This window comes from Natrix helvetica, assembly GCF_964273705.1.
Source record: "Natrix helvetica genome assembly, chromosome: Z".
Lineage (NCBI taxonomy): Eukaryota > Metazoa > Chordata > Lepidosauria > Squamata > Natricidae > Natrix > Natrix helvetica.
The window spans coordinates 140,182,857-140,206,089 of NC_138554.1; the positions used below are offsets into that span (position 1 = coordinate 140,182,857).

Sequence of the window (23,233 nt, forward strand, 5' to 3'; positions counted from 1 at the left end):
CAAGAATTTACGAGTGTCCGAGGTGTTAAAGATCGTAAAAAAACACCTCTAACTGTCTCTTGATCTGACAGGCTAAAAAAAGCCTGCCATCGGCACCGGAACAAACCGGAAGCCTCCCTAATCAGAGTTTCTTCTTTCCCGTTACAGTTGAAAGCTGAGCAGTAAAGCACATGGTGGCTGTACTCTTTCTTTGCTCTTTGGTTAAAACAGAATTTCTAACACAAAGTCAACGGGGAAGCCAGATTCACTTAACAACCGTGCTACTAGAGTTAGAATAACTTTAATGTTACTTTGAATGTAGACTAATCGGCATACATTAAAAGGAAATTTTGTTGCATGCAGCTCTCAAAGGGTCACCACCTTCAATATACACTAAATAAATGTGAATAAATAAATAAATAAATGTTTGAAACAAATAAATAAATAAATGTTTGAAACAAATAAATAAATACATAATTATGTATACATACCCACGAAACAGAGAAACAATGCAGTCTAGTTCGGATGTATATGTGTACATGGTGAAAAAAAACTGAACTAATATAATTTAATACTAATTTAATTCACTTCTAATTTAATTAGAATAGAATAGAATAGAATAGAATGGGATGGGATGGGATGGGAATAGAATAGAATAGAATAAAGAATGGAAGGGAATAGAATAGAATAGAATAGAATAGAATAGAATAGAATAGAATAGAATTGAATAGAATAGAATAGAATAGAATAGAATAGAATAGAATAGAATAGAATAGAATAGAATTCTTTAGTGGCCAAGTGTGATTAGACACACAAGGAATTTGTCTTTAGTGCAGATGCTCTCAGGGTACATAAAGAAAATAAATGCAGGGATTCACTTAAGAACTGTGGCAAGAAAGGTCACAAAATGGAACAAAATTCACTTAAGAAATGTCTCACTTAGCAGCAGGAATTTTGATTATGGGGACTACCTAAATTATTCCTATCTTTTCTTTTCCCCTTTTTCTCCTTTCTGCTTAAATAGTTTACAAGCAGCGTTTTCCACCACCACCACCCCAATTGTTTTTACGGCTGAGCAGTGACTCTGTTTGCTAAATTAAATAAGAGGAAGACAATGGCTAATCCTTATGTACGGTCCCAAAAGTTTCCCGGAGCCACTGAGAGGTCAAAGAGTGGGAGACTCGAGACAAGGCTTCCAAAAAGAGGCAGATTTTATTTTTAGCCAAAACAAAATACTGGTTTAAACTATATCCAGAACATACAGACATAATGCATGTAAGGAATAGCCACACCTTAGAGAAAGTATGGCATCCTTTTATACCTTTAGAGACATCAGATTAGTCCACAATTCTGCCTCCCTGGCCCATGCCTTCCTTGTAGCCTGCATTGGCTGAATGCTTAGCACCACAAGCATTTGCCTGGTGTAAACCTGCCAAGCTATGACATATTCCGTTCCAGGCACCAAGTTGTACAAAAAATAACAAGATAGCAGGAATTCTTACAGGAGTGAAACAGCAATTTATTATTATGTCCCTTCAATTAATTATTTTAATCTTTGAATGCAGAACTCCTGAAAGCTTGCCAGTTCTTTATGCAAAAACAAGGCCAGGAACAGTGAGGTACTGTCCATAACTTCTCACCTGTGTTTTTTTCCAAATCTTCTCTAACCAATTAATTGATTGATCTGTCTTGTAATTATGTTCCCTTAAAACACTGTTGAATCTTAGACAACACCTTAATGGAGTTTCTCTTTTGAGAAAGAGAAGTTTGTTCGCTTTAATCCTTTAACGCAGCCACCTATTTTGCAACAGCGACTGGGGGCAAGCTTCCAATTTAAAAGTTTATAAAAACAATCATCACAATACACAACGTTGCTACTAAGGGCAACAGCAGCCACAGTAATACATTAGTGCTCAACCAATGACTTCGCTTTTGTATGTTTTTTTAACCTACCTTTGTTGTTTTTAGAAATAATACAAGGCAGAAAATATAGGTAATATTTATACCTCTTCCTATTTCCTACACAACTACAACTTTTTGTGGGAATTTGAGGGAGGGGAAATAGTCCAAAGAGCTTTCAGCTAGCTTTCTTGCCTAAGGTAGGACTAGAACTCATTGTCTCCTGGTTTTTGGCCCAGCACCTTCCCCCCTACACTAAAGTGGCCGAGACATCTTTTTCTCTCTTGTGCTACTTAAGACTTCCTCCCTGTTGTAACTTTAAAAACAGGACTCCTTTCCAAGGGGTCACAATTTCTTTATCTGTTGTTTTTTTAGTTTCCATGGCCACCAATTGCATAATGAGGGAGGTGTCCAAAGATCAATATCCACAATGGCAAACAATCACCCAGCTAAACAATCCATCTCAATCACAAGTCCCCACAGACAGCTGCCTTCGCCCCACTGACTGCCCCATCTCCCAGGGCAGGGGGAGGAAGTTGCCAGAAATGCGGAACCTGTCGAGGGTCTAGAAAGGTTGGGAGCATCTGGATTTGGGGGGGGGGAGGAACTTCACAGTCCAGGTGCTGCCCCAGAGAAGACGAAGGGTCTTTGGTCATTGCTTGACAAAAGGGGCCCAGAACCTGCCCTACCTCTCAGATCTGGCAGGGTGAGCAGAAACCACAGGAGAAAGGCAGTCCCGCCTATAGACTGGCCCTATGCCATAGGGACAATCTGCCTCCTAAATTGCTAGTTCAACATTCTGGCTCCCCACTCCGGAATCTGTGGGTTTGTAGGCCATTGATAACAGAAGAACAGAGTTGGAAGGGACCTTGGAGGTCTTCTAGTTCAGCCACCTGCTCAAGCAGGATGCCCTTATACAAAATCATGGAATCACAGGCTGGGAAGGGACCTTGGGGGTCTTCTCGTCCAACCTCCAGCTCAAGAATTACTCAAATATTACTCTGTAATATTTGTACTCTGTAAATATTTCAGAATAACAGCGTTAACTAATGCTTGGCCCTTGCTAAAAGTTAGCTAACGATCAGAGCCACTTGAGCAGAGTTGAACTTAGTTTGCTTACCAGAGGAAGTATTCAGCCAGTTCGATCTGGTTCGGTCAAACCAGTAGTGGAAATTGCGGACCCACCGACCCACCCACCTTGGCTCTATGCCATCCTATTTAGGCATGTGTTCAAGCCGTGTGCATACGTGCAAGCCACACGATCAAAGCACATGCATGGAAGGCCGAGCACCTGTGTGGACGTGAGTGCTCACACTTGCGAATCAGTAGGGAAACTACCCTGCTTATGACTACATTGTTTGCCTAAAGTTTTTTATTTTTTCCTTTCAAGTGCATTCACAAATATACATTCTCGCAAATACTATTAACATTTTAACTATTAACATTTATCGCTATCCTCTTACAAATATAGAGAGCACAGTGGGGGGTCACTTTCTTGCCACCCAGTATCTCCATCTTATTTTGCAACAACCTTGCTCCTTCCTTCTTCTCAACCTCCCTTCTCGACCTTCTTCTTTCTTCCTCTTTTCTCCTTCCCCTCTTTCCCCCCACTCCTCCTCTCTTCTCCTCCTTCTTACCCTCTCTCCTACTCTTACGTCCCCTCCCTTCCTTCCTCTGCTCTGCCCTTCCTTCCTTTCCCTCCTCATCCTCCCTCCTTTCCTCCTTGCTTATTTTCTTTCTCTGATGGATTCTTGGGGTGGCATTCCAGTGAGTCCAGACTGATGCCCCTCTTCACCCCCAGATTCTGCCATCCCTTCTCCTACATGGGTGTCTTGTTAAGATAACCCAGAAGTAAGCTTGACCCCAAGGAAGACTTGGCTTAATTATGCTTGGAGAAGCCTTGACAATAACCTTAAAAAATAAAATAAAAACTGGACCCTTTGAAGACTCACAACCCAAAGTCCACACATCTAAAAGCTGCCAGGAAACTTCTCAACAGATTTCAGAAGCTCCCAGGGGAGAAATTTAGCACCAGAATTCGCCCTGAACACTAAGCGTGGTGGGATAATAAATTGGACTGCAAAGAAGGCTGAGGGGAGGGGAGCATAGATAATAGTGAGAGGAGAAGGTCAGCAACACAACCACCATTGCTGTCGGTTGTCACAGGCAACCTGGAAAGTGCCAAAGAGGGAAGATCCTGCACCACAATTGAAGGTCTCCTACTGAGAGTTTACACCTTGGCATCCATCCCTGACCCTCTTGAATGGAGAAAAAAAATGGAGGTGATTATAATCTACACCGATCCCTCTGCATGGGTCTGCACCTGTTTCTTTATTCTCCAGTTTCCCACCTGAACAAAAACGGTTCCTGGCTGGCCCTCTTTTGTCTCCCGTCCCCCTCCCAAGAAGAGCGTGCAGGAAGGACTTCAGAAAATTCAGTTGGGGGGAAACTTGGTCATCAGCCAGAGAACGTACGACCTGCATATCAGGACATAAAAGGAGGACACCTGTTCCTGAGGACCACATCAGCTGTGGACCTCCACAGCAGAAGAACCAACGATGGAAGGGAGCTTCTGGAAGACCTGGCTGGTGGCTGGAGCTCTTTCGGTTTTTGGGTGCTCCTCGCTGCCACATAAGCCCTTGACCTATGAGAAGGCTGTGGACCTTGCAGTGGCCATCTACAATAGCAAAGCAGGGGAAGATTGTGTATATCGGCTTCTGGAGGCTCTTGCTGAGCCTCAGTGGGTATGTTACTCTTCAGTTCGGGTCCATTGAGGGCTTGTTTAGAGCCTTTGGTAGAGAAGACTCATCCCTGATGGGCAGCAGTTCTGAGACTGCTGGTGAGCTAGTGAGAAAGGGGGAATCCAGCCATCCTGTTCTCCTAGCATGGAGCTCTTCAAGAGCCTTCATCTACAGTCAGCCAGCATGATGGGAATGGGATCCAGAATTTCTGGAACCAGCATGGACTCTGGTATGCAGCCACATTTGTTGGATACATCAAGAGTCATTCAGAAATAATTCCAATGTGAAATGGGAGAAGCTGTAGGTGGCCTTCAAATTAACCATCTGTTTGTTTCAGGATCCTATCTCCGATAGCCACGAAGAGCTGAACTTCACCATTAAGGAGACCATGTGCCTGTTGGAAGATGTGGTTTTCTTTGATGAATGTGACTTCAAAGAAGACGGGGTGAGTGATGAATGCCAGTGATCTATTGTAGATGGAGACATGGCCAATGGGACCTCTGTGGGACCTTCCTGGCAGAGCTGAAACTGGGTGTCCATCCTCACTGGGTTGAAGAAAGAACATATTTAAACTGCCTCTTTTCTCTTCCACCTTTGTCCTGAAGGACATTCTTCCTCTAGGTTCTCCAAGTCAACTCTTAGGTCCACCACCATGGATGGATGGAGAAGGAACCCAACACTTGAACCCTTCAAGAATGGTTTCCTGTTTCTCCAAAAGGTGCATGGAGAGAGATTGAGGTTGAACCACCTTAGTTTGTCTGACAATGTTGGAAGGACATGGTTGAAGCAATCTCAGGGACTGACCCAAGGTTCCTCCTTAGGAAACCAGATGGTGGCCTCCATGTAATCAATTATGGGAGATATCTGGAATCTCAGCTATCTTTTTTCTGTTGGATCCAATCTGAGTCAGTCACCAGGTCCAGAGATTTAGTCTTCCAAGCTTTCAGATTCGTGCTGGAAGTCATCTTCCAGGGAATATTTTTCTCTCTCTCTCTCCACATTCTGGATAGAGAGAAGTTCCTTGAGGATGGTCTCCAGCACAGGCTCAAAAGCTCAAAAGACTACAATGTCCTGGCCCTGGGGACTGATCAGATTCGGCAACATTATCTTGGGACACGTCTATCTGCTTTCATGCATGCGCTTTTCTCCTCTGCAGGTGGTCAGGCAGTGTACTGGCTACTACTACTTTGATGAGAGGCCCCCAGTGGTTGTACTCACTTGTGCAGTTGTGGCTGGAATGGAGGAGGAGAAAGGAGAAGTGGGGAAGGAGGAGGAGGAGAAGGAGGAGGAGAACCAAGCCAAGAACAAGGAGGAGGGGGAGAAGAAAGAAGAGGAAGAGGAGGAGGAGGAGAAGGTAAGAACTCAGTGTGATGCATGGGGACTCCTGCCATGAGCCTGAAACCTAGAAGAAGGATTGAACCATTTGCAAGGGGGAGGAGACTCCATCTCAGCTGAGGTCCTACTTTTGCCACATCTTTTAGAGAGGAGATTCCACTTCAATGGCATCTCCCAAGCTTTGGCTCCTCCTGAACCAATAACCAGCCCAATGTTGAAGTATGCTGGAAACATAATTAAGTCATTTGTGGAAACCATAGACATTTGTAGCTCAGAGCTGAACTGACAGGTCCTTACTGCTTTCCGAGCTTGGTGGGTTTCTTCCAGATGTTTCATGACCCAACTAGAGAACGTCATCAGGGCTAGAAGGGAAGAGGGTTTGAAGGGAGGAGGAGGAGGAGGAGGAAGGAAGGAAGGAAGGAACGAGCAACCTGCCCAGTGTTGAGACATGCTGGAAACATAATTAAGTAATTTGTGAAATTTGTAGCTCAGAGTTGAACTGTCAAATCTTTGATGCTCTCCAAGCTGGGTGGTTTCCTTCTGGACGTTTTATGACCCAACTAGGGAACATCATCAGTGCTAGAAGAGAGGGAGAGTTTGAAAGGAGGAGGAGAAGCAGGAGCAGGAAAAGGAGAAGGAAGATATCTTGGGGGTCCTTATTCTCCAAGCTGGGTGGTTTTCTCGCAGATGTTTCATGACCCAACTAGGAATGTCATCAGTGCTAGAAGGGAGAAGGGTTTGCAGAGAGGAGGAAGAGGAGAAGGAGAAATAATAAGAGGAGGAGCAGGAGAAAGTTAGAAGGAGACTCTATGCCACATGTTTTAGAGAGGAAATTCCACTTATAGATATCGCTCAAGCTTTGATTCCTCCTGAACCATTAACCTGCCCATGATTGCTATATTAAACATAAACACTGTTGACTTAAACATAATTAAGTCATTTCTGGAAAGCCATAAGAATTTATCTTCCTGTTTCCTCAAAGTTCTCCGATTTGAGGATTTAGGCTTTGAAGAGGACTTCTCAAAAGGGGAGGGAGAAGCACCTTGAGGAAATAACTCGATTCAAGGTGCTTTTTTAAAGGGGGGGAGGGGGGGAAAGAGAAGCTGGTTGTTTTGCAAGATTGTGCAAATGTATTTTCTGAAAGTTCTGGGTTTGAGCTTAAATGATATCCATTGTTTCCCGTGTCCCAGAAATGGGCAGAATTTCCTCCTCGAAGCGCCCTGCCCTTCTCAAGAAAGGCCATTTTTCATCTGTGTTTCTCAAATCACATCAGTCACGTATTCTTCAAAGACCCAGAAGGCAAGAAAAGAAACAGTGGATGGAAATTAATCAAAGAGGGAAGCAACCTGGAACTAAGGAGAAATGTTCTCTTTTTATAGAGGAGACTGGACAGCTACTTGTCTGGAAAGGTATAGGGCTGTGATGGAGAACCTATGGCACCTGTACCACAGGTGGCACATGGAGCTAAGCATTGCCCTGTCAGCTCCAGCGCCCGCTGATTTTTGGCCTTGATTTTCTGCTGCTTTTTTTGCCCTCTGGAAGCTTCCCTAAAGCCTCCGGAGGGCAATAAGCCACCCAACGCATAAACTGGAAGTTCAGGAACGTGGGTGGGGGAGGCCGTTTTTATCCTCCCCAGGCTCCAAGAAAGCTGTGTGCGCATGTGCGGGGCAGCCTAGAGGGGGGTTTCACACCCACATGCGCAGGGGGCATGATGTGGGACGGGCATTAAATTATGGGGTGGGCATGCATATTTTTGGCACCCAAGTCGAAAAAGATTCGCCATCGCTGGTGTAGGGTTTCTTGCTCGAGCAGGAGGTTGGACTAAAAGACCTCCAAGGTCCCTTCCGACTGTTATTCTGTCCCAACAATGAAAACAATTAACCAGGGGGACTCCTTGCCACCAGAAGTTGTGCTCCAACACTTAAGAAGAGACTGGGCAGCCATTTGCCTGAAATTACGCAGGATCTTTGCATGAGCTCGGGGCTGGACTAGAACATAGAATAATAGAGTTGGAAGGGACCTTGGAGGACTTCTAGTCCAGGCGCGAGAGACGCTGTACCATGTCAGACTAGTGGTAACCCCGTCTCTTTTTGAAAGCCTCCACTAATGGAGCACCCACAATTTCTGAAGGTGAAGCTATTCATTGGGTTGATTGGTCTCACCGTTAGGAAATATCTTCTTAATTCTAGGTTGCTTCCCTCCTAGGTTAGTTTCCAATCATGATTTCTTTCTTTGCCTTCAGGTGCTTTGGAAAATAGTCTGACCCCACCCCCACCCCAACCCCCACCCCCCTTCTTGGTAGCAGCCCCTCAATACAATACAATACAATAGCAGAGTTGGAAGGGACCTTGGAGGTCTTCTAGTCCAACCCCCTGCCTAGGCAGGAAACCCTATACCGTTCCAGACAAATAGCTATCCAACATCTTCTTAAAGACTTCCAGTGTTGGGGCATTCACAACTTCTGGAGGCAACTTCTGTTCAACTGATTAATTGTTCTCACTGTCAGGAAGTTTCTCCTCAGTTCTAAGTTGCTTCTCTCCTTGATTAGTTTCCACCCATTGCTTCTTGTTCTACCCTCAGGTGCCTTGGAGAATAGCTTGACTCCCTCTTCTTTGTGGCAACCCCTGAGATATTGGAACACTGCTATCATGTCTCCCCTAGTCCTTCTTTCTCTTAAGCTAGACATACCTAGTTCCTGCAACCGTTCTTCATATTCCTCAAATATTGGAATACTGCTATCATTGCCCCCCCTCTCCCATGTCCTTCTTTTCATTAGACTAGACCAGGGATGGCTAACCTTTTTCTAAAGGTGTGCCAAAATGGTGTGTTTGGGCGATATTGCGTGTGCATGCGTGTCCACCCACCTGCACATGCGTGCGTGACACCACCTGTGCAGGGAGGAGTTTTCGCCCCCTCCCTTCCCAGGCTCTGGAGACTTTCCTGCAGCTGCCCAGTGCATCAGAGCTGAGAAATGTTGTGCTGGCAAATATGGCTCCGTGTGCCACAGTTTCCCCATCATGGGAGTAGGCGTACTGAAATCCTGCAACCGTTCTTCGAATGTTTTAGTCTCCTGTCCCCTAATCCTCTTTGTTGCCCTTCCTTGTACACTTTCCAGAGTCTCCACAACTTTTCTGCAATGTGGTGGCCAAAACTGGATGCCGTATTCCAGGTGTGGCCTCACCAAGGCCTTATAAAATGGTACTAATACGTCACCTGATTTTGATTCTATGCCTCTGTTTAGACAACCCAGGGCTGTATTAGCTTTTTTGGCTGCTGCCACACCCTGCTGGCTCATGTTTAAGGAAATCTCCCCTAGGACTCCAACGTCCCTCTGTTTGAGCCAGGTTTCGTCTAATCCAGGGGTGTCCAAACTTTTTGTGAGGAGGGCCAGATTTGGTGAGGTGAAAATGTGTGGGGCCGATCATTCAGCCTGACATTCTTTGAACCCTTAACATTAAATGCGAATTAACTACCGTATTTTTCAGAGTATAAGACGCACCAAGATTTTGAAGAGGCAAATTAAAAAAAAAGTTTTTGCACTCTCCCACAAAAATGGGCCTTTTTTTTAAAGGGCATGAATAGCCTTTAAGAGGCTTCTAGAGTGCCCCTGGGGGCTGGGGGGGGGGGGAAAGTTGAGCAAAAAATGGCCTGTTTTTTGCTCATTTATGCCCTCCACAGCCCCCAGGAGCACTCTGAAAACCTCCTAAAGGCTATGCACAGCCATTTTGGTGAAGGGGGCAGAGTTTTGGGAGGCAAAAAATGCTGTATTCAGTGTATAAGATGCACCCAGATATTTAGCCTCTTTTTTGAGGGGAAAAAGATGCATCTTTATACTTTGAAAAATACGGTATTTTATGAAAGACTAAACAAATAGCTCCAGTGGGGAGAAGAGGCTGCGGGCCGCTTGAAATTTGAAAAAAGGCCACATTTGGCCCCCGGGCCGCACTTTGGACATGCCTGGTCTAATCTATACTTGTACCTTTGGTTTTTCCTGCCTAGGTGTAAAACTTTGCTTTTCTCCACATTCAAATTCATTTTGTTGGGCAGGGCCCATTGTTCAAGTCTCTCAAGAGCTTTTTGGATCCCGAGCTTGTCTTCTGGGAGGTTGGATATTCCTGCCAGCTTGCAAATTTGATGAGATCCCCTTCTATCCCCTCATCCAAGTTATCTGTTTAAGAGATTGAAGAGCACTGGGCCTAAGACAGAACCTTGTAGTATCCCACTGCTTCCTTCCCTCCATATAGATGTAGTACCATTAAGGATGACTCTTTCAGTTTGTCAGCCAGCTACACATCCATCAGGGGGTGATGCTGCCTATCCCACATTTTTCCAGCTTACCCAGAAATTGGTTGTGGTTCACTGTGTCCAATGCCTTATACCGAAGTCCAAGTATATTATGTCCACTGCATCTCACTGGTCTACTAATTTAGACACTTTGTCATAGAGTGAAGTAAGATTGGTTTGGCGTGATCTGTTTTTAACAAATCCATGCTGGCTACTAGTTACAACTGTTATTTGTTTACAGATGTTCCCAGATCTGTTTTTTTTAAATTATTTTTTCCCAGTATCTTCCCAGCTACTGATGTTAGGCTGATTGGTCTGTAGTTTCCTGGGTCTGTATTTCCCCCCCCCCTTTTTTTTTTTTTGAAGGTGGGAACCACATCTGCCCTTTTCCAATCCTCAGGTAATTCCCCGGTGCTCTGGGATTTTTGAAAGATACGGTACATACATAGTTCCGTTGAGTTCTGTTGATTAGAAGACCTCCAAGGCCTTTTCCAATTCTGTAATTCTGTATTCTGTACAGATAGTCCTCAACTTACTACAGTTTGTTTAATGACCATTCAAAGTTACAACGGCACTGGAAAATGTGACTCATGACCCTGTTTGACAGTTGCAACCATTGCAACATCCCAATGGCCACATGATCCAAATTCAGATGTTTGGCAAAACCGGTTCATATTTATGACGGTCGCAGTGTCCTGGGCGGGGTGTCACATGATCCCCTTTTGTGACTTTATGACCAGCAAAGTCCATGGGGTTCACTTAACAACCAGGTTACTCATCTATCAACTACAGCAATTCACATATCCACTGTGGCAGGAAGAGTCGTCAAGTGGGGATAAAGCTCACTTAATAAAATGTCTCGCTCAACAGCAGAAATGTTGGGGTCGTAAGTCGAGGACTATTCTGAACGTGCCTTGCTTTTCGTCCTGGTTGTTGGGGAACAAGCCCTGGCCAACAACCGCTTTTCTCTTCCTCTCTAGGATCAGCCAAAACGGGAGAAGAGATTCCTCAGAGTTTTCAGAAAGCTGAAGAAAGGCCTTAAGAATCTGTTCAAGAGAAAGAAGATTGTTACCGGCTATGTCACCTCCTAAGAGAAGATTCAGAGGGATCCTGTCTCAGATCTCCGATGACGGGGATCTCTCTCCAATTTCCCCCTCTTAGACCTACATCGGGGATCCGTGGGGAACGCCAATCAGATAGGAGCTTTGTCAATGATTGTGTAAATTCTAATCTGCAATAGAACATAAAGTCTGAATTGTGATGGGAAGGGAACGATTGCAGCACGCAGAATAGAAATAGTTTAGGGAAATAGTGGAGAAATTGCATAAATGTTTTTAAGGCAGCTTTTGTTTTAAGAACAAGATAATAAATGCAGAAATGAGGCCGAGTAAGGCTGTTTCTTGCAAAATGCGACTTGCGAAAGGGGAAGGGGTTTTTACAACACTTGTGGGAATTCCTTCCTGATTTCTCTGGGTTAAATTTGGGGTTTCCAGTCCCCCCCCCCAAATATATTCTCCTTTTCTTCTTTTATCTCCATTTTATTTCCTTTGCTGTGTTTAATCTCAACTGGAGATTTTTCTTAGCCTTCCTCCTTTCCTTTTCTCCTCTTCTGCTTAAATTCTGATTTTGATTCTCATTCTGATTTATTTTTAATTTTATTTATTTTAACTTAACTTTAACTTAAACACTTTACATTTAAATTTAACTTTAAAACAACTTTAAAACCTCAACTTTAAAACTTTAACTTTAATTTTTATTTATTTTTATATAAATGGATTCTCTGGAGAATTTCCCCCGTTTTCAAGAACAGGAGCCCTTGGCATTTCTCGCTAGATGAAATAAGAAGGAGAAAGCAGCTAATTCACAGGTAGTTCTCCACTTATGACCACAATTTCCATTGCTAAGTGAGGCACAAGTGAGTTTTGCCCTATTTGATGTCCTTTCTTGCCACTGTTTTTAAGTGAATCACTGCGATTGTTAGGTTAGCTACACGGTTGTTAAGTGAATCCGGCTTCCTGTCTGTCAGGAGGTTGCAAAAGGGAATTGTGTAACCCTGGACACTGCGACTGTCATAAGTCTGAGTCAGTTGCCAAGCTTCTGAATTTTGATCAAGTGACCACGGGGAAGCTGCAACGGTTATGAGTGTGAAAAATAGTCATAAATCGCTTTCTTTTGCAATGCTGTTGTGACTTTGAATGGTCACTAAATCAATGGTCATAAGTTGAGGACTGCTCATCTTCTTTTATGTCCGAATCTAAACATGCTGAAAAATAGCCACTTTTCTAAGGAAACATGAAACTGTGAATACCCAGCCACCAGCCACAAATTCTCACCTGTGGCCTTGTCCAAACATCTATGATTGATTGATTGATTGATTGATTGATTAATCTGTTTTAAACCATTGTTGAATTTTAGCCAACACCTGGGTAGAGTTTCTCTTTGTAGTTTCTTTGCTTTAATCCTTTAAATACGCCTGTTTTGCAACAGCAACTCTGCGCAAACGTCCAACTAAAACTGTGCAAAACTAACAATCATCACAATGCATACTTTTGCTGTCAAGGATAACAAGAGTAACAACATAGAAGCATGCAACTCACAACCTCCTTTTTTTTAGATTTTCTTTTTAAACTATCATTTTTATAAACCATAAATTGAAGCTAGCCTAGCAACTAGGAGACCATTATAATCCCACGTTATATATGAAACTCCAGTTCGGTGATTCTGGGCCCATCACTAGGAGACGGGGAGTTCTGGTCCCACCTCAGGCAGGAAAGTTGACTGGGTGACTCTGGGCCCATCACCAGGAGACGGGGAGTTCTGGTCCTGCCGTAGCCATGAATTCCAGCTGGGTGACCTTGGGCCAGTCCTTCTCTCTGAGCCCAATCCACATCATAGGACTGTTGTTGTGGGGAAGATAAGAGGAAGAGGAGGAGGAGGAGGAGGAGGAGGAGGAGGAGGAGGAGGAGGAGGAGGAGGAGGAGGAGGAGGAGGAAGTATTAGCCGCCTTGAATTATTTATAAAACACAATAAGGGCCGAATACAAATCAGTGGAAGAAAGAAGCAGGTAGTAAAACCAGGTGATCTCGTGAGAGACGGATTCAAGGCTTCCCCTTTTGGGTCTGCTCAGAGTCACCACCAAATGCCCCCTGTTGCGCTTCCCACCTGACACCCGCTGAGTTGTGAGTTCCCTCTTCTGGGAGGAGGACTTTCCCCACGAAGGTCGGGTGACTCAGCGCCTGTCCTCCTCCTCCTCTCTGCAGTTGGCCCCATCCCAGCCGCCCTACGGAGGGTCTTACGGCAACGGGAGGGGAGGGGTCCAACCGACAACAATGAGGCCTTGCACAATCAGAGTGCTTTGCGCAACTGTGTGGTGCCACAAACGACAATGCTTGATAGTGGGTAAATCTCTCTCTCTCTCTTTCTCTCTCTCTCTGTCTCTCTGTCTGTCCCCTCTCTCTATAGCTTTTATCTCTCTGTTCCTCTGTCTGTGTCTGATCTATATCATCTATCTATCTATCTATCTATCTATCTATCTATCTATCTATCTATCTATCTATCTATCTATCTATCTATCTATCTATCATCTATCTATCTATCATCTATCTATCTATCTCTTATCTATCCATCTATCTATCATCTATCTATCTATCTATCTATCTATCTATCTATCTATCTATCTATCTATCTATCATCTATCTATCTATCTATCATCTATCTATCTATCTATCTATATCTATCTATCTATCTATCTATCTATCTATCTATCTATCTATCTATCATCTATCTATCTATCTATCTATCTATCTATCTATCTATCTATCTATCTATCTATCTATCTCTGTCATCTCTCTCTCTCTCTGTCAACAGTTCATTTAGTGACCATCCAAAGTTACAACAGCACTGAAAAAGTGACAGGATCACTTTTCACACTTACGACCGTTGGTGAATCCCCATAGTCACGTGATCAAAATTCTGGTGCTCGGCAACTGACTCATATTTATGACGGTGGCAGTGTCCCGGGGTCACGTGATTTTCTTTAGTGACCTTCTGATAAACAAAGGTTGTCACAAGGTTGATTTAACAACCCTGTGACTGACTTAGCAACGGCAGCAATTCACTTAACCACAAGGCCAAGGATCGTCATAAAATGGGGCGACACTCATGGAATCATAGCACTGGGACCTTAGAGGTCTTCTAGTCCAACCCCCTGCTCAAAGTAGAACCTAGACTATTCTGGACAAATGTCTGTGCAACCATTAGGAACATGGAATCATATGACTGGATGGGACTTTGGAGGTCTTCTAGTCCAACCCCCTGCTCAAGTAGGAGACCTTATGCCAGTATTGGCGAAACCTTTCGGCACCGAGTGCCAAAATGGGAAGCACGCATTTGTGCATGCATACATGCCAGAACCCGGAAAAGCAGCCTCCCGGTGCACACATGAGCACCGGCCACCTGGTCTTCCAGTTTCTGGCACAGATGCATGCACAAAGACCATCTGCCCAGTATGTGCACGCCGAGAAGATGATCTTCTGATTTCCAGTGAGCGCATGCTGGTCTTTGCGCACACGGGTGCACCAGAAACCAGAAGACTAAGTGGCCGGAGTGCTTGCACACCTGGCATCTGCTCTTCCAGTTTCTGGTGCCCCCACAGGTGTAAGGCCAGCTAGGCACATGCCAGAATCCAGAAAAGCAACCAGCGATGGCTCGCATTCCCCGAGAGATGCACGCATGCCATAGGTTGGCCATCACAGCCTTATGCCGTCCTGGAACAATGGCTGTCCAATCTGTTCTTTAAAATCCCCCACAGCCACTTATGGGCAATAGCAATGATTCTTCAGTCCATTTTTGAACACTTCCAGTGATGGAGCCCCCCACAATTTCAGCCCACAGATCTTAAACTTGCCAAGAGATACAATATAATACAATACACTAGCAGAGTTGGAAGGGACCTCAGAGGTCTTCTAGTCCAACCCCCTGCCTAGGCAGGAAACCCTATACCGTTCCAGACAAATGGCTATCCAACATCTTCTTAAAGACTTCCAGTGTTGGGGCATTCACAACTTCTTCCGTTCCACTGATTAATTGTTCTCACTGTCAGGAAATTTCTCCTCAGTTCTAAGTTGCTTCTCTCCTTGATTAGTTTCCACCCATTGCTTCTTGTTCTACCCTCAGGTGCCTTGGAGAATAGTTTGACTCCCTCTTCTTTGTGGCAACCCCTGAGATATTGGAAGACTGCTATCATGTCTCCCCTAGTCCTTCTTTCTCTTAAGCTAAACATACCCAGTTCCTGCAACCGTTCTTCATATGTTTCAGCCTCCAGGCCCCTATGATGAGTTAAGAGAAAATGGCTAGGAAAGGAGGAAGGGAAAGAAGAGATGTGTTAGTAGAAAATGAAATATGTTAATACTGCTAATGATATATAGTTAAATAAAATAACATTGTTAATTGTGGACAACCAATTATGTAAAATGCTTGTTATATTAAAATTGAATTTGATGATATATATGCTACCTATAGAAATTAGAATAACAAATGGAAAATGAAATGATAAATTTGGTATTTTTTCAGAAAGGGTGAAAAATGATACTGTCTATGTGTTAAGAAAAATTTAAATTTGAGATGGAAATATGGGAAGAAAATAATAGGGCTGAAATTGGAAATGGTAACGTAATGTAAAGCAAATTATGTATAAGAGAGAAGGTAAAAGGGCCCAAAACCCGGACAACACTTTGTTTGTAAACAAATTTAACATTTGTAACAAAAAATAAATAAAAATATTGAGGGGAAAAAAAACTTAAACTTGCCAATTTTGGGAATGTCTCTACAGACTTTAGAGTCTGCAGACAGTTACCAAGAAAATCTTTCTCTCCTTCTCCTTCTCTTTCTCCTTCTCCCTCTCCTCCTCCTCCCTCTCAGGATAACCAAGTTGGAAGGGACCTTGGAGGTCTTCTAGTCCAACCCCCTGCTCCAGCAGGAGACGCTTCCCCCTCTCCTTCTCCTCCTTGGCAATTTGAAGAGCACGTTCAGATGGGCTGACCTCAACCTCTTGCCCTTCCCAAAAGCTCCCCAGCTTGGGATGTTTGGGAAATGCCAAGATTGAGAAAACTTGATCTGGAAACCTGCCAGAAGAACGTTTACGACAAATATTGCTTATCTGTGGCCCCCCCCTCCCCTTTTCAGGAAGGGCCATTGAGAATTCAGTGGGGGAAAACCCCTGCTCACTTCCCCTGCAAGGAGATGTCCTGCCCATCAGTGTATTTAAGGAGGCCTCCTGGTCTCGGAGACCAAATCAGCTGTGGAGCTCCATAGCAGAAGAACCAAGGATGGAAAGCTGCTTCTGGAAGACCTTGCTGGTGGTTGGAGCCCTGACCATCGGTGGGACCTCCACACTCGCACACAAACCCCTGACCTATGATGAGGCTGTGGACCTTGCAGTGAGCATCTACAACAACAAATCTGGGGAAGACTCCCTCTATCGTCTCCTGGAAGCTGTTCCTCCACCTGAGTGGGTACGTACTTGCCTAGTCCAGGCCCACCGTGGACCTGTGTAGAGTAGAGTAGACCCATCCTTTGTGGGAAGCTGTCCTGAGTGGTAGCTGAAAAAGAGAGACCCACGCAGCCTGTTCTCCTGGCATGCAGATCTTGGTTTACCTACCGTTCAGTTTGGGTCCATTGTTGAATTAAAACCTAGAAACCTAGAATAACAGAGTGGAAGGGACCTTAGAGGTATTCTAGTCCAACCCCCTGCTCAAGCAGGAGATCCTCTCCTGTCCTGGACAAAAGTCCATCCAATCTCTTTCTTGAAGATCTCACCCACAACTTCTGAAGGCAAGCTGTTCCACTGGTTGATTAGCCTGTCAGGAAGTTTCTCCTCAGTTCCCAGATGCTTCTCTCCTGGATTAGTTTCCATCCGTTGTTTTTTGTCCTGCCCTCAGGTGCTTTGGAGAATAGGTTCTTCTCTTCTGTGGGGCAGCTCCTCAAATACTGGAAGACTGCTATCATGTCACCCCTGGTCCTTCTTTCCACTAGACTTGATTTGTCCTGTTTAGATTTTTTGTACAGTAGACACTTCCCTCGTGGGAAGCTAGCTAAAAAGGTGGAATCAGTTCCACCACGAAGTTCTTCAAGGTCCTTCAACTAGATCAATCAGGATGGTGGGCATGGAATCCAGAACTTCTGGAACCTGCATGGACTCTGCTCTGTAGATATATTCTGGTGGCTCCACCAAGTCTCAGTCAACATGATCCCAAGGGAACGTGGCAGGAAGTTCAGGGGGGTCTCCAAACTAACCACCTTTTTGACCGTGTCTTGTTTCAGGATCCTCTTTCTGAAAGCAACCAAGAGTTGAACTTCACCATGAAGGAGACGGTGTGCCAGGTGGCAGAGGAACTTTCCCTGGAGGAATGCGACTTTCAAGAAGACGGGGTGAGTGGCTGATGCCCAGCAGGGTTGGAAATGCATTTTAGATGGAGATGTTGGGTTGGAAATGTATTTTAGATGGAGACAGGGACATAGGACATCTGTAGGACCTTCTTTGCAGAGATGAAACTGGAGTTCTCTTTCTCTGCTACTTTGGTCTTGAGGGACGTCCTTCTTCTCGTTTCTCCATCAACTCTTAGCCCATGGATAGAGGAGGGGTCTGTGACAGAATAAGAGAGTTGGAAGGGACATTGGAGGTCTTCCAGTCTAACGCCTGCTCAAGCGGGAAACCCTTTTCTCTTTCTCCTTCCATTTTTCCTTGTCTTCTTCCTCCTCCACATAACAGAGTTGGAAGGGACCTTGGAGATCTTCTAGTCTAACCCCTGCTCAAGGAGAAACTCATTTCTTCTTCTCCTTCCCTTTCCCCTCCTCCTCCTCCTCCTCCTCCTCCTCCTCCTCCTCCTCCTCCTCCTCCTCCTCCTCCTCCTCCTCCTCCTCCTCCTCTTCCTCCTCCTCAACATAACAAAGTTGGAAGAGACCTCAGAGATCTTCCAGCCTAATCCCTGCTCAAGGGGGAAACCCTTTTCTCTTTACCCTTCCCTTTCTCCTTGTCTTCCTCCTCCTCCTCCTCCTCCTCCTCCTCCTCCTCCTCTACAGAATTGGAAGGGACCTTGGAGGTCTTCTAATCCAACCCGCTGCCCGAGCAGGAAATCCTCTCCCTTTTCAGACAAATGTCTCTCCAATCTCTCTCAAAAACCTCTGCATTCCTGGGAGGGAGGAGACACATTCCAGAGTAATAAGCGACCAAAAAGTTCAGAAGTTTAGAAGTCGGTTCCTCCCTTAGATGTTTTTCACAAGATGCCTTAAATAATTCACAGAGTTGCTCGTAGTTTGCCAAGATTTCGGTCTGCAGGTGTGCAAACATAAAAAAAGAAACTACTTAGAAAAACATCAGCTTTTCTTTTCCTGGTTTCTGGAACCTGTCAGGACGTAAAAGATTTCACCCATCGGCAGGCAGCCTTGGAAGAAATTCCCCTAAAGCAGCGTTTCTCAACCTTGGCGACTTTCAGTCCTGTGGACTTCAACTCCCAGAATTCCCCAGCCAGCAGTCCACAGGCAGTCCTCAAGTTACAACATTTAGGGATCGTTCAAAGTTACGATGCCGCAGTATCACCATTGGCCTCTGTTCAAAATTCAGTCACTTGGCCACTGACTCATATTTACGACGGTGGGGGTGCCCCGGAGTCACCTGATCCCTTTTTGTGACTTGATGAGCAAAATCAAGACACGCTGCTTAACGGCAGTGTTATTAACTTAATAAGTGCAGGGATTCACTTAACAACGGTGGCAAGGAAAGTCGTAAAATGGGGGAAAATTCCATCAATGAACGTCTCACTTGGTAACTTTGGGCTGAATTGTGGTCGCAAGTCGAGGACTACCTGTACCTACGACTGTCTCTGCCTCCCCGTGGTCACGTGATCAAAATTCAGATACTTGGCAACTGACTCAGATTTACGACGGTTGCAAAGTCCCGGCGTCACACGATTCTCCCCTTTTGTGACTTTCTGACAAACCGGAAGCCAGAATAATTAACATTACAACTGCAGGGATATGCTTAACATGGTTGTAAAACGTGGCGAAACTCATGGGGTCTCGCTTAGCAATGGGAAATGTTGGGGTTGATTCTGGACGTACGTCGAGGACTACCTGTCTCCAGGGAGACCTTGAGGCTGAACCATCTTGGCTTGTCCAATCTTGTCCTAGCAGGAGATGGTTGAGGGCTTCATCCTAGATTCCTCCGTAGGAATGGAGATTGTGGTCTCCATGTGATGAAATCTGGGTGCTATCCTAGTTCTCATTGTGCTGTCTTCTCCTCCACAGGTGGTCATGGAATGCACGGGCTACTACTTCTTTGGGGAGACGCCCCCAGTGCTGGTCCTCACCTGTGAAGCTGTGGGTGAAGAGGAGGAGGAGCAGCAGCAGGAGGAGGGAAACGAAGAGGAGAAGGAGGAAGACAAGAAGGTAAGATGCCATGGTCATTGGGCAGGGTCTCCTGGGAGGAGCTCCAAGCCTAGAAGGAGGGTTGACCCATTCTCCAGTTGGAGGAGACCCCATCCCACTTGAGACCATCCATAGGGCAAGTGCTTTGGAAGAGGAGCTTCCACTGGTATGGTATCTACCAAGCTTTGGTTCCACCTGAACCAGCAAACAGCCCAGTCTTCAGATAAGCTGGAAAGAGAATCAAGTCACTTCTGGAAACAATGGAAGAGAATATTTGTAGCTCAGGATTGAACTGTACGAGTCCTTGGGGCTCTCTGAGCTGGGTGGTTTTCTTGCAGATGTCTGGTGACCCAACTAGAGAACATCATCAGTGCTAGAAGGGAAATGGTTTAGAGAGGGGGAGAGGAGGAGAAGTGGGAGGAGAAGGAGGAGGAAGAAAAGGACTATGGAGTTATTGGTGCTTGGTGGCTTCCTGGCAGACATTTCACGACTCAACTAGGTTATATCATCCGTCCATTTCTGATTGCAATTTTCAGAACGCCATTTTCCAATTTCCAGCAACATCTTCCTTCTTACCCTAATTTCCTGTTTCTATTTTTCTTCTTATTTTATATGTTCAGTAAATTAAAAAAAAAAAGCTTTTGGGCAATCTCGCAAAAGTGATCTGCCTTCCCCCCGCCCCCCATCCCATCCCTGCATCGCCTGGGATCCAGTGGTTCTTCCTCTCCTCTTAATGGGCTTCTTCTGCCCCCCCCCCCGTCCCTCCCCTGGAGAAGACCTCTGTCTCCAAAGCCGAAAGTCTCAAAACAGAGACAGGCAGACCAGCCTTGAGGGGGATTCTCGGGGCGGAGACCCTGAAGGGCAAAGGTCATGCAAAAGTGTTTTCTTCTTCCTGCATTCCACTTTCCGGAGCTGGAAGGCCAAACTTTTGTGCTTAAATCTCACCCATCATCTCCCGTTTCTCCAAAGTTGGAGGAATCCCCTGCCAGGAGGAGCCAGGGGTGAAATCCTACTGGTTCGAGGCGGTTCACCCAAACTGATAGTAAAAAATGCTTAACAAAGTTTTTAAAAAAGTTCCCATGATCAGCTGTTCTGCGCAATGGTAGAAACTGGGTTTTTTAAAAAACTTTTTTTTAAGCATTTGGGGTCCGTTTTGGCTTCCAGGAGGCTTCCAGAAGGTCTGCTAGGCCAAAAACGGGGGGGGGGGTGTGTGCTGTGAAAGAAAGGAAGAAAGGAAAGAAGGAAGGGAGGGAAAGAAAAAGAAAGAGAAAGGAAGAAAGAAAGAAGAAAGGAAGGAAGGAGGAAAGAAAGAAAGAAAAAGAAAAAGAAAGAAGGAAGGAAGGAAAGAAAGAAAGAGGAAGGAAGGAAGGAAGGAAGGAAGGAAGGAAGGAAGGAAGGAAGGAAAAGAGAAAGAAAGAAAGGAAGGAAGGAAGGGAAAGAAAGAAAAGATGGAAAGAAAGAAAGAAAAGAGAGAGAGAGGGAGGAAGGGAGGGAGGGAAAAAGGAGAGGGAGGAAGAACCACAAACCTGGCACTAGTTGCAGCTCCAGAGGATACCTTGAAAGAACACAGAAATCCAGGGCTGGAAGGGACCTGGAGGTCATCTAGTCCGACCCCCTGCTCCAGCAGGATATTGTTAAAGTGAGTTTCTGTATTTTGATCCCCCAGTCACATGACAGACAGACAGACAGACAGACACCACACCCCAAGCTAAGCCCACAGAACTGGTAGGAAAAATAAATAAATTTCACCACTGCCTGAGCCCCCTACCCTTCTTGGCAATTTTATTTTTAATCTGCATTTCCCACATCAATCCCCCTAACGAGTATCTTTTGCTTTGAAACTCCAGAAATCGCATCCGATGTACAGGTAGTCCTCGACTTACAACTGTTGGGTGCGATTTTTCCCTTAGTGGCCATCTTTGACCAACAACTGTTCTGTTTAATGACCAGAGTTATAACAGCCCTGGAAAAAACCCTGACTTATGTCCATTTTACAGCTAGTCCTCAACTTACAACAGTTTCTTTAGTGACCATTTGAAGTTGCAACGGCATAAAAAAAGTGATTTAGGATCCTTTTTCACACTTAACCACCGTTGCAGATTCCCTAGGGTCATGTGAGTTACATTCGGGTGCATGGCAACTGACTCGTATTTATGACGGTTGCAGCATCCCGGGGTCAGGTGATCCTTTTTTACGACCTTCTGATGAGCCAAGTCAATGGGCAAACTGAGGCTCACTTATCAAACGTATTTCTAATTCAACAACTGCAGTGAGTCACTTAACGATGGAGGCAAGAACGGTTGTAAAATGGGGCAAGGCTCACTCAACCAAGGTGTAATGAAGTAACAGGAGAAATTTGGGCGTGGATTTTGATCGTAAGCTGGGGAACCCCCTATATAGAGTCTTCTGCATTTAATTCTTAAATTAAGAATTCAACTCTGCCCGCAGGCCAGAAGTGTGGAGAATCTCCTTCTTAATCTGCAAAGGGTGTAAAACAGACACACCGATTGTGTTGTGTAGAAATGCCAAAACTGCACCCTTCGCAAGGGTCTCCAAGCCTTATCCCGGAGGAGTGGGGAAGCAGAAAAAGGAAGGGGCTGAATGGCCCCAGAGACCACCAGGAGACTGGGAATTCTAGACGACCTGTAATTCTGTTCATGGCCCATTTAGGCCAAAAAGAATAGAAAAGAAAAGCAGAAAGGAGAGGAAATGTGATCCTAAAATCTAGATTAAAATAAAGCGGAGGAAACAGAATGGGGGAGAAGGGAAAAGCAGGGCAGAAACTGAGCAGGGAAGCAGAAAGGGGAAGGGGCTGGATGGATACCCCCCCCATGGGGCCAGCCATTGGGGACCCAGCCCTGACCCCCATCCCTCTCCTCCTTTCTAGGATCAGCCCAGGAGGGTCAAGAGATTCAAGAAGTTTTTCAAGAAGCTGAAAAATAGCGTGAAGAAACGTGTCAAGAAATTATTCAAGAAACCGATGGTCATCGGAGTCTCCATCCCCTTCTAAGGGGTGGATTCGGAAGGGCTGGCGGCCTCCGTGCTCCGATCCAAGGGAAAACGGCAGAGGAAAACGATGCGGGATGTTTTGGAATCTCTCCAGTCACTCCCCAAAAAGATACCCCAGCAATAAATAAATGAATAAATATATATATATACTCGTATGTGGTTTTCCCCCCCCCCACTACTTCTATGTTTAAAGGACTAATAGAATGACAGAATGACAGAGTTGGAAGGGGCCTCTAGAGGTCTTCTAGTCCAACCCCCTGCTCAAGCAGGAGACCCTTATGGAACGATAGGAGAAGAGTTGGAAGGGGCCTCTAGAGGTCTTCTAGTCCAACCCCCTGCTCAAGCAGGAGACCCTTATGGAACGATAGGAGAAGAATTGGAAGGGGCCTCTAGAGGTCTTCTAGTCCAACCCCCTGCTCAAGCAGGGAGAACCTATGCTGTCCTGGACAAATGGCTGTCCAATCTCTTCTTTAACACCCCTCCCCCCCCCCAGGGATCTTATAGAAATGATTCTTCAGTCCATTTTTGAAAACCTTCAGTGATGGAGTCCCCACAATTTCAGG

At 45.2% G+C, this 23,233-nt stretch overlaps 2 protein-coding genes across 2 annotated transcripts; both read left to right on the top strand.

Moving 5' to 3' along the window:
- Positions 1-4,436: 4,436 nt before the first annotated feature.
- On the top strand, positions 4,437-11,329 carry LOC309401620 (cathelicidin-related peptide Oh-Cath-like; the record flags this gene model as incomplete). Its single annotated transcript, XM_081970687.1, has 4 exons — positions 4,437-4,622; positions 4,957-5,064; positions 5,776-5,877; positions 11,219-11,329. 4 exons carry the CDS (start codon positions 4,437-4,439, stop codon positions 11,327-11,329), a joined length of 507 nt encoding a protein of 168 aa, XP_081826813.1.
- A 5,188-nt stretch (positions 11,330-16,517) lies between these two features.
- On the top strand, positions 16,518-22,807 carry LOC309382095 (cathelicidin-related peptide Pt_CRAMP2-like). Its single transcript, XM_081933567.1, has 4 exons — positions 16,518-16,750; positions 17,559-17,666; positions 19,542-19,682; positions 22,549-22,807. Exons 1-4 carry the CDS (start codon positions 16,565-16,567, stop codon positions 22,669-22,671), a joined length of 558 nt encoding a protein of 185 aa, XP_081789693.1. The 5' UTR covers positions 16,518-16,564; the 3' UTR covers positions 22,672-22,807.
- Positions 22,808-23,233: the final 426 nt, after the last annotated feature.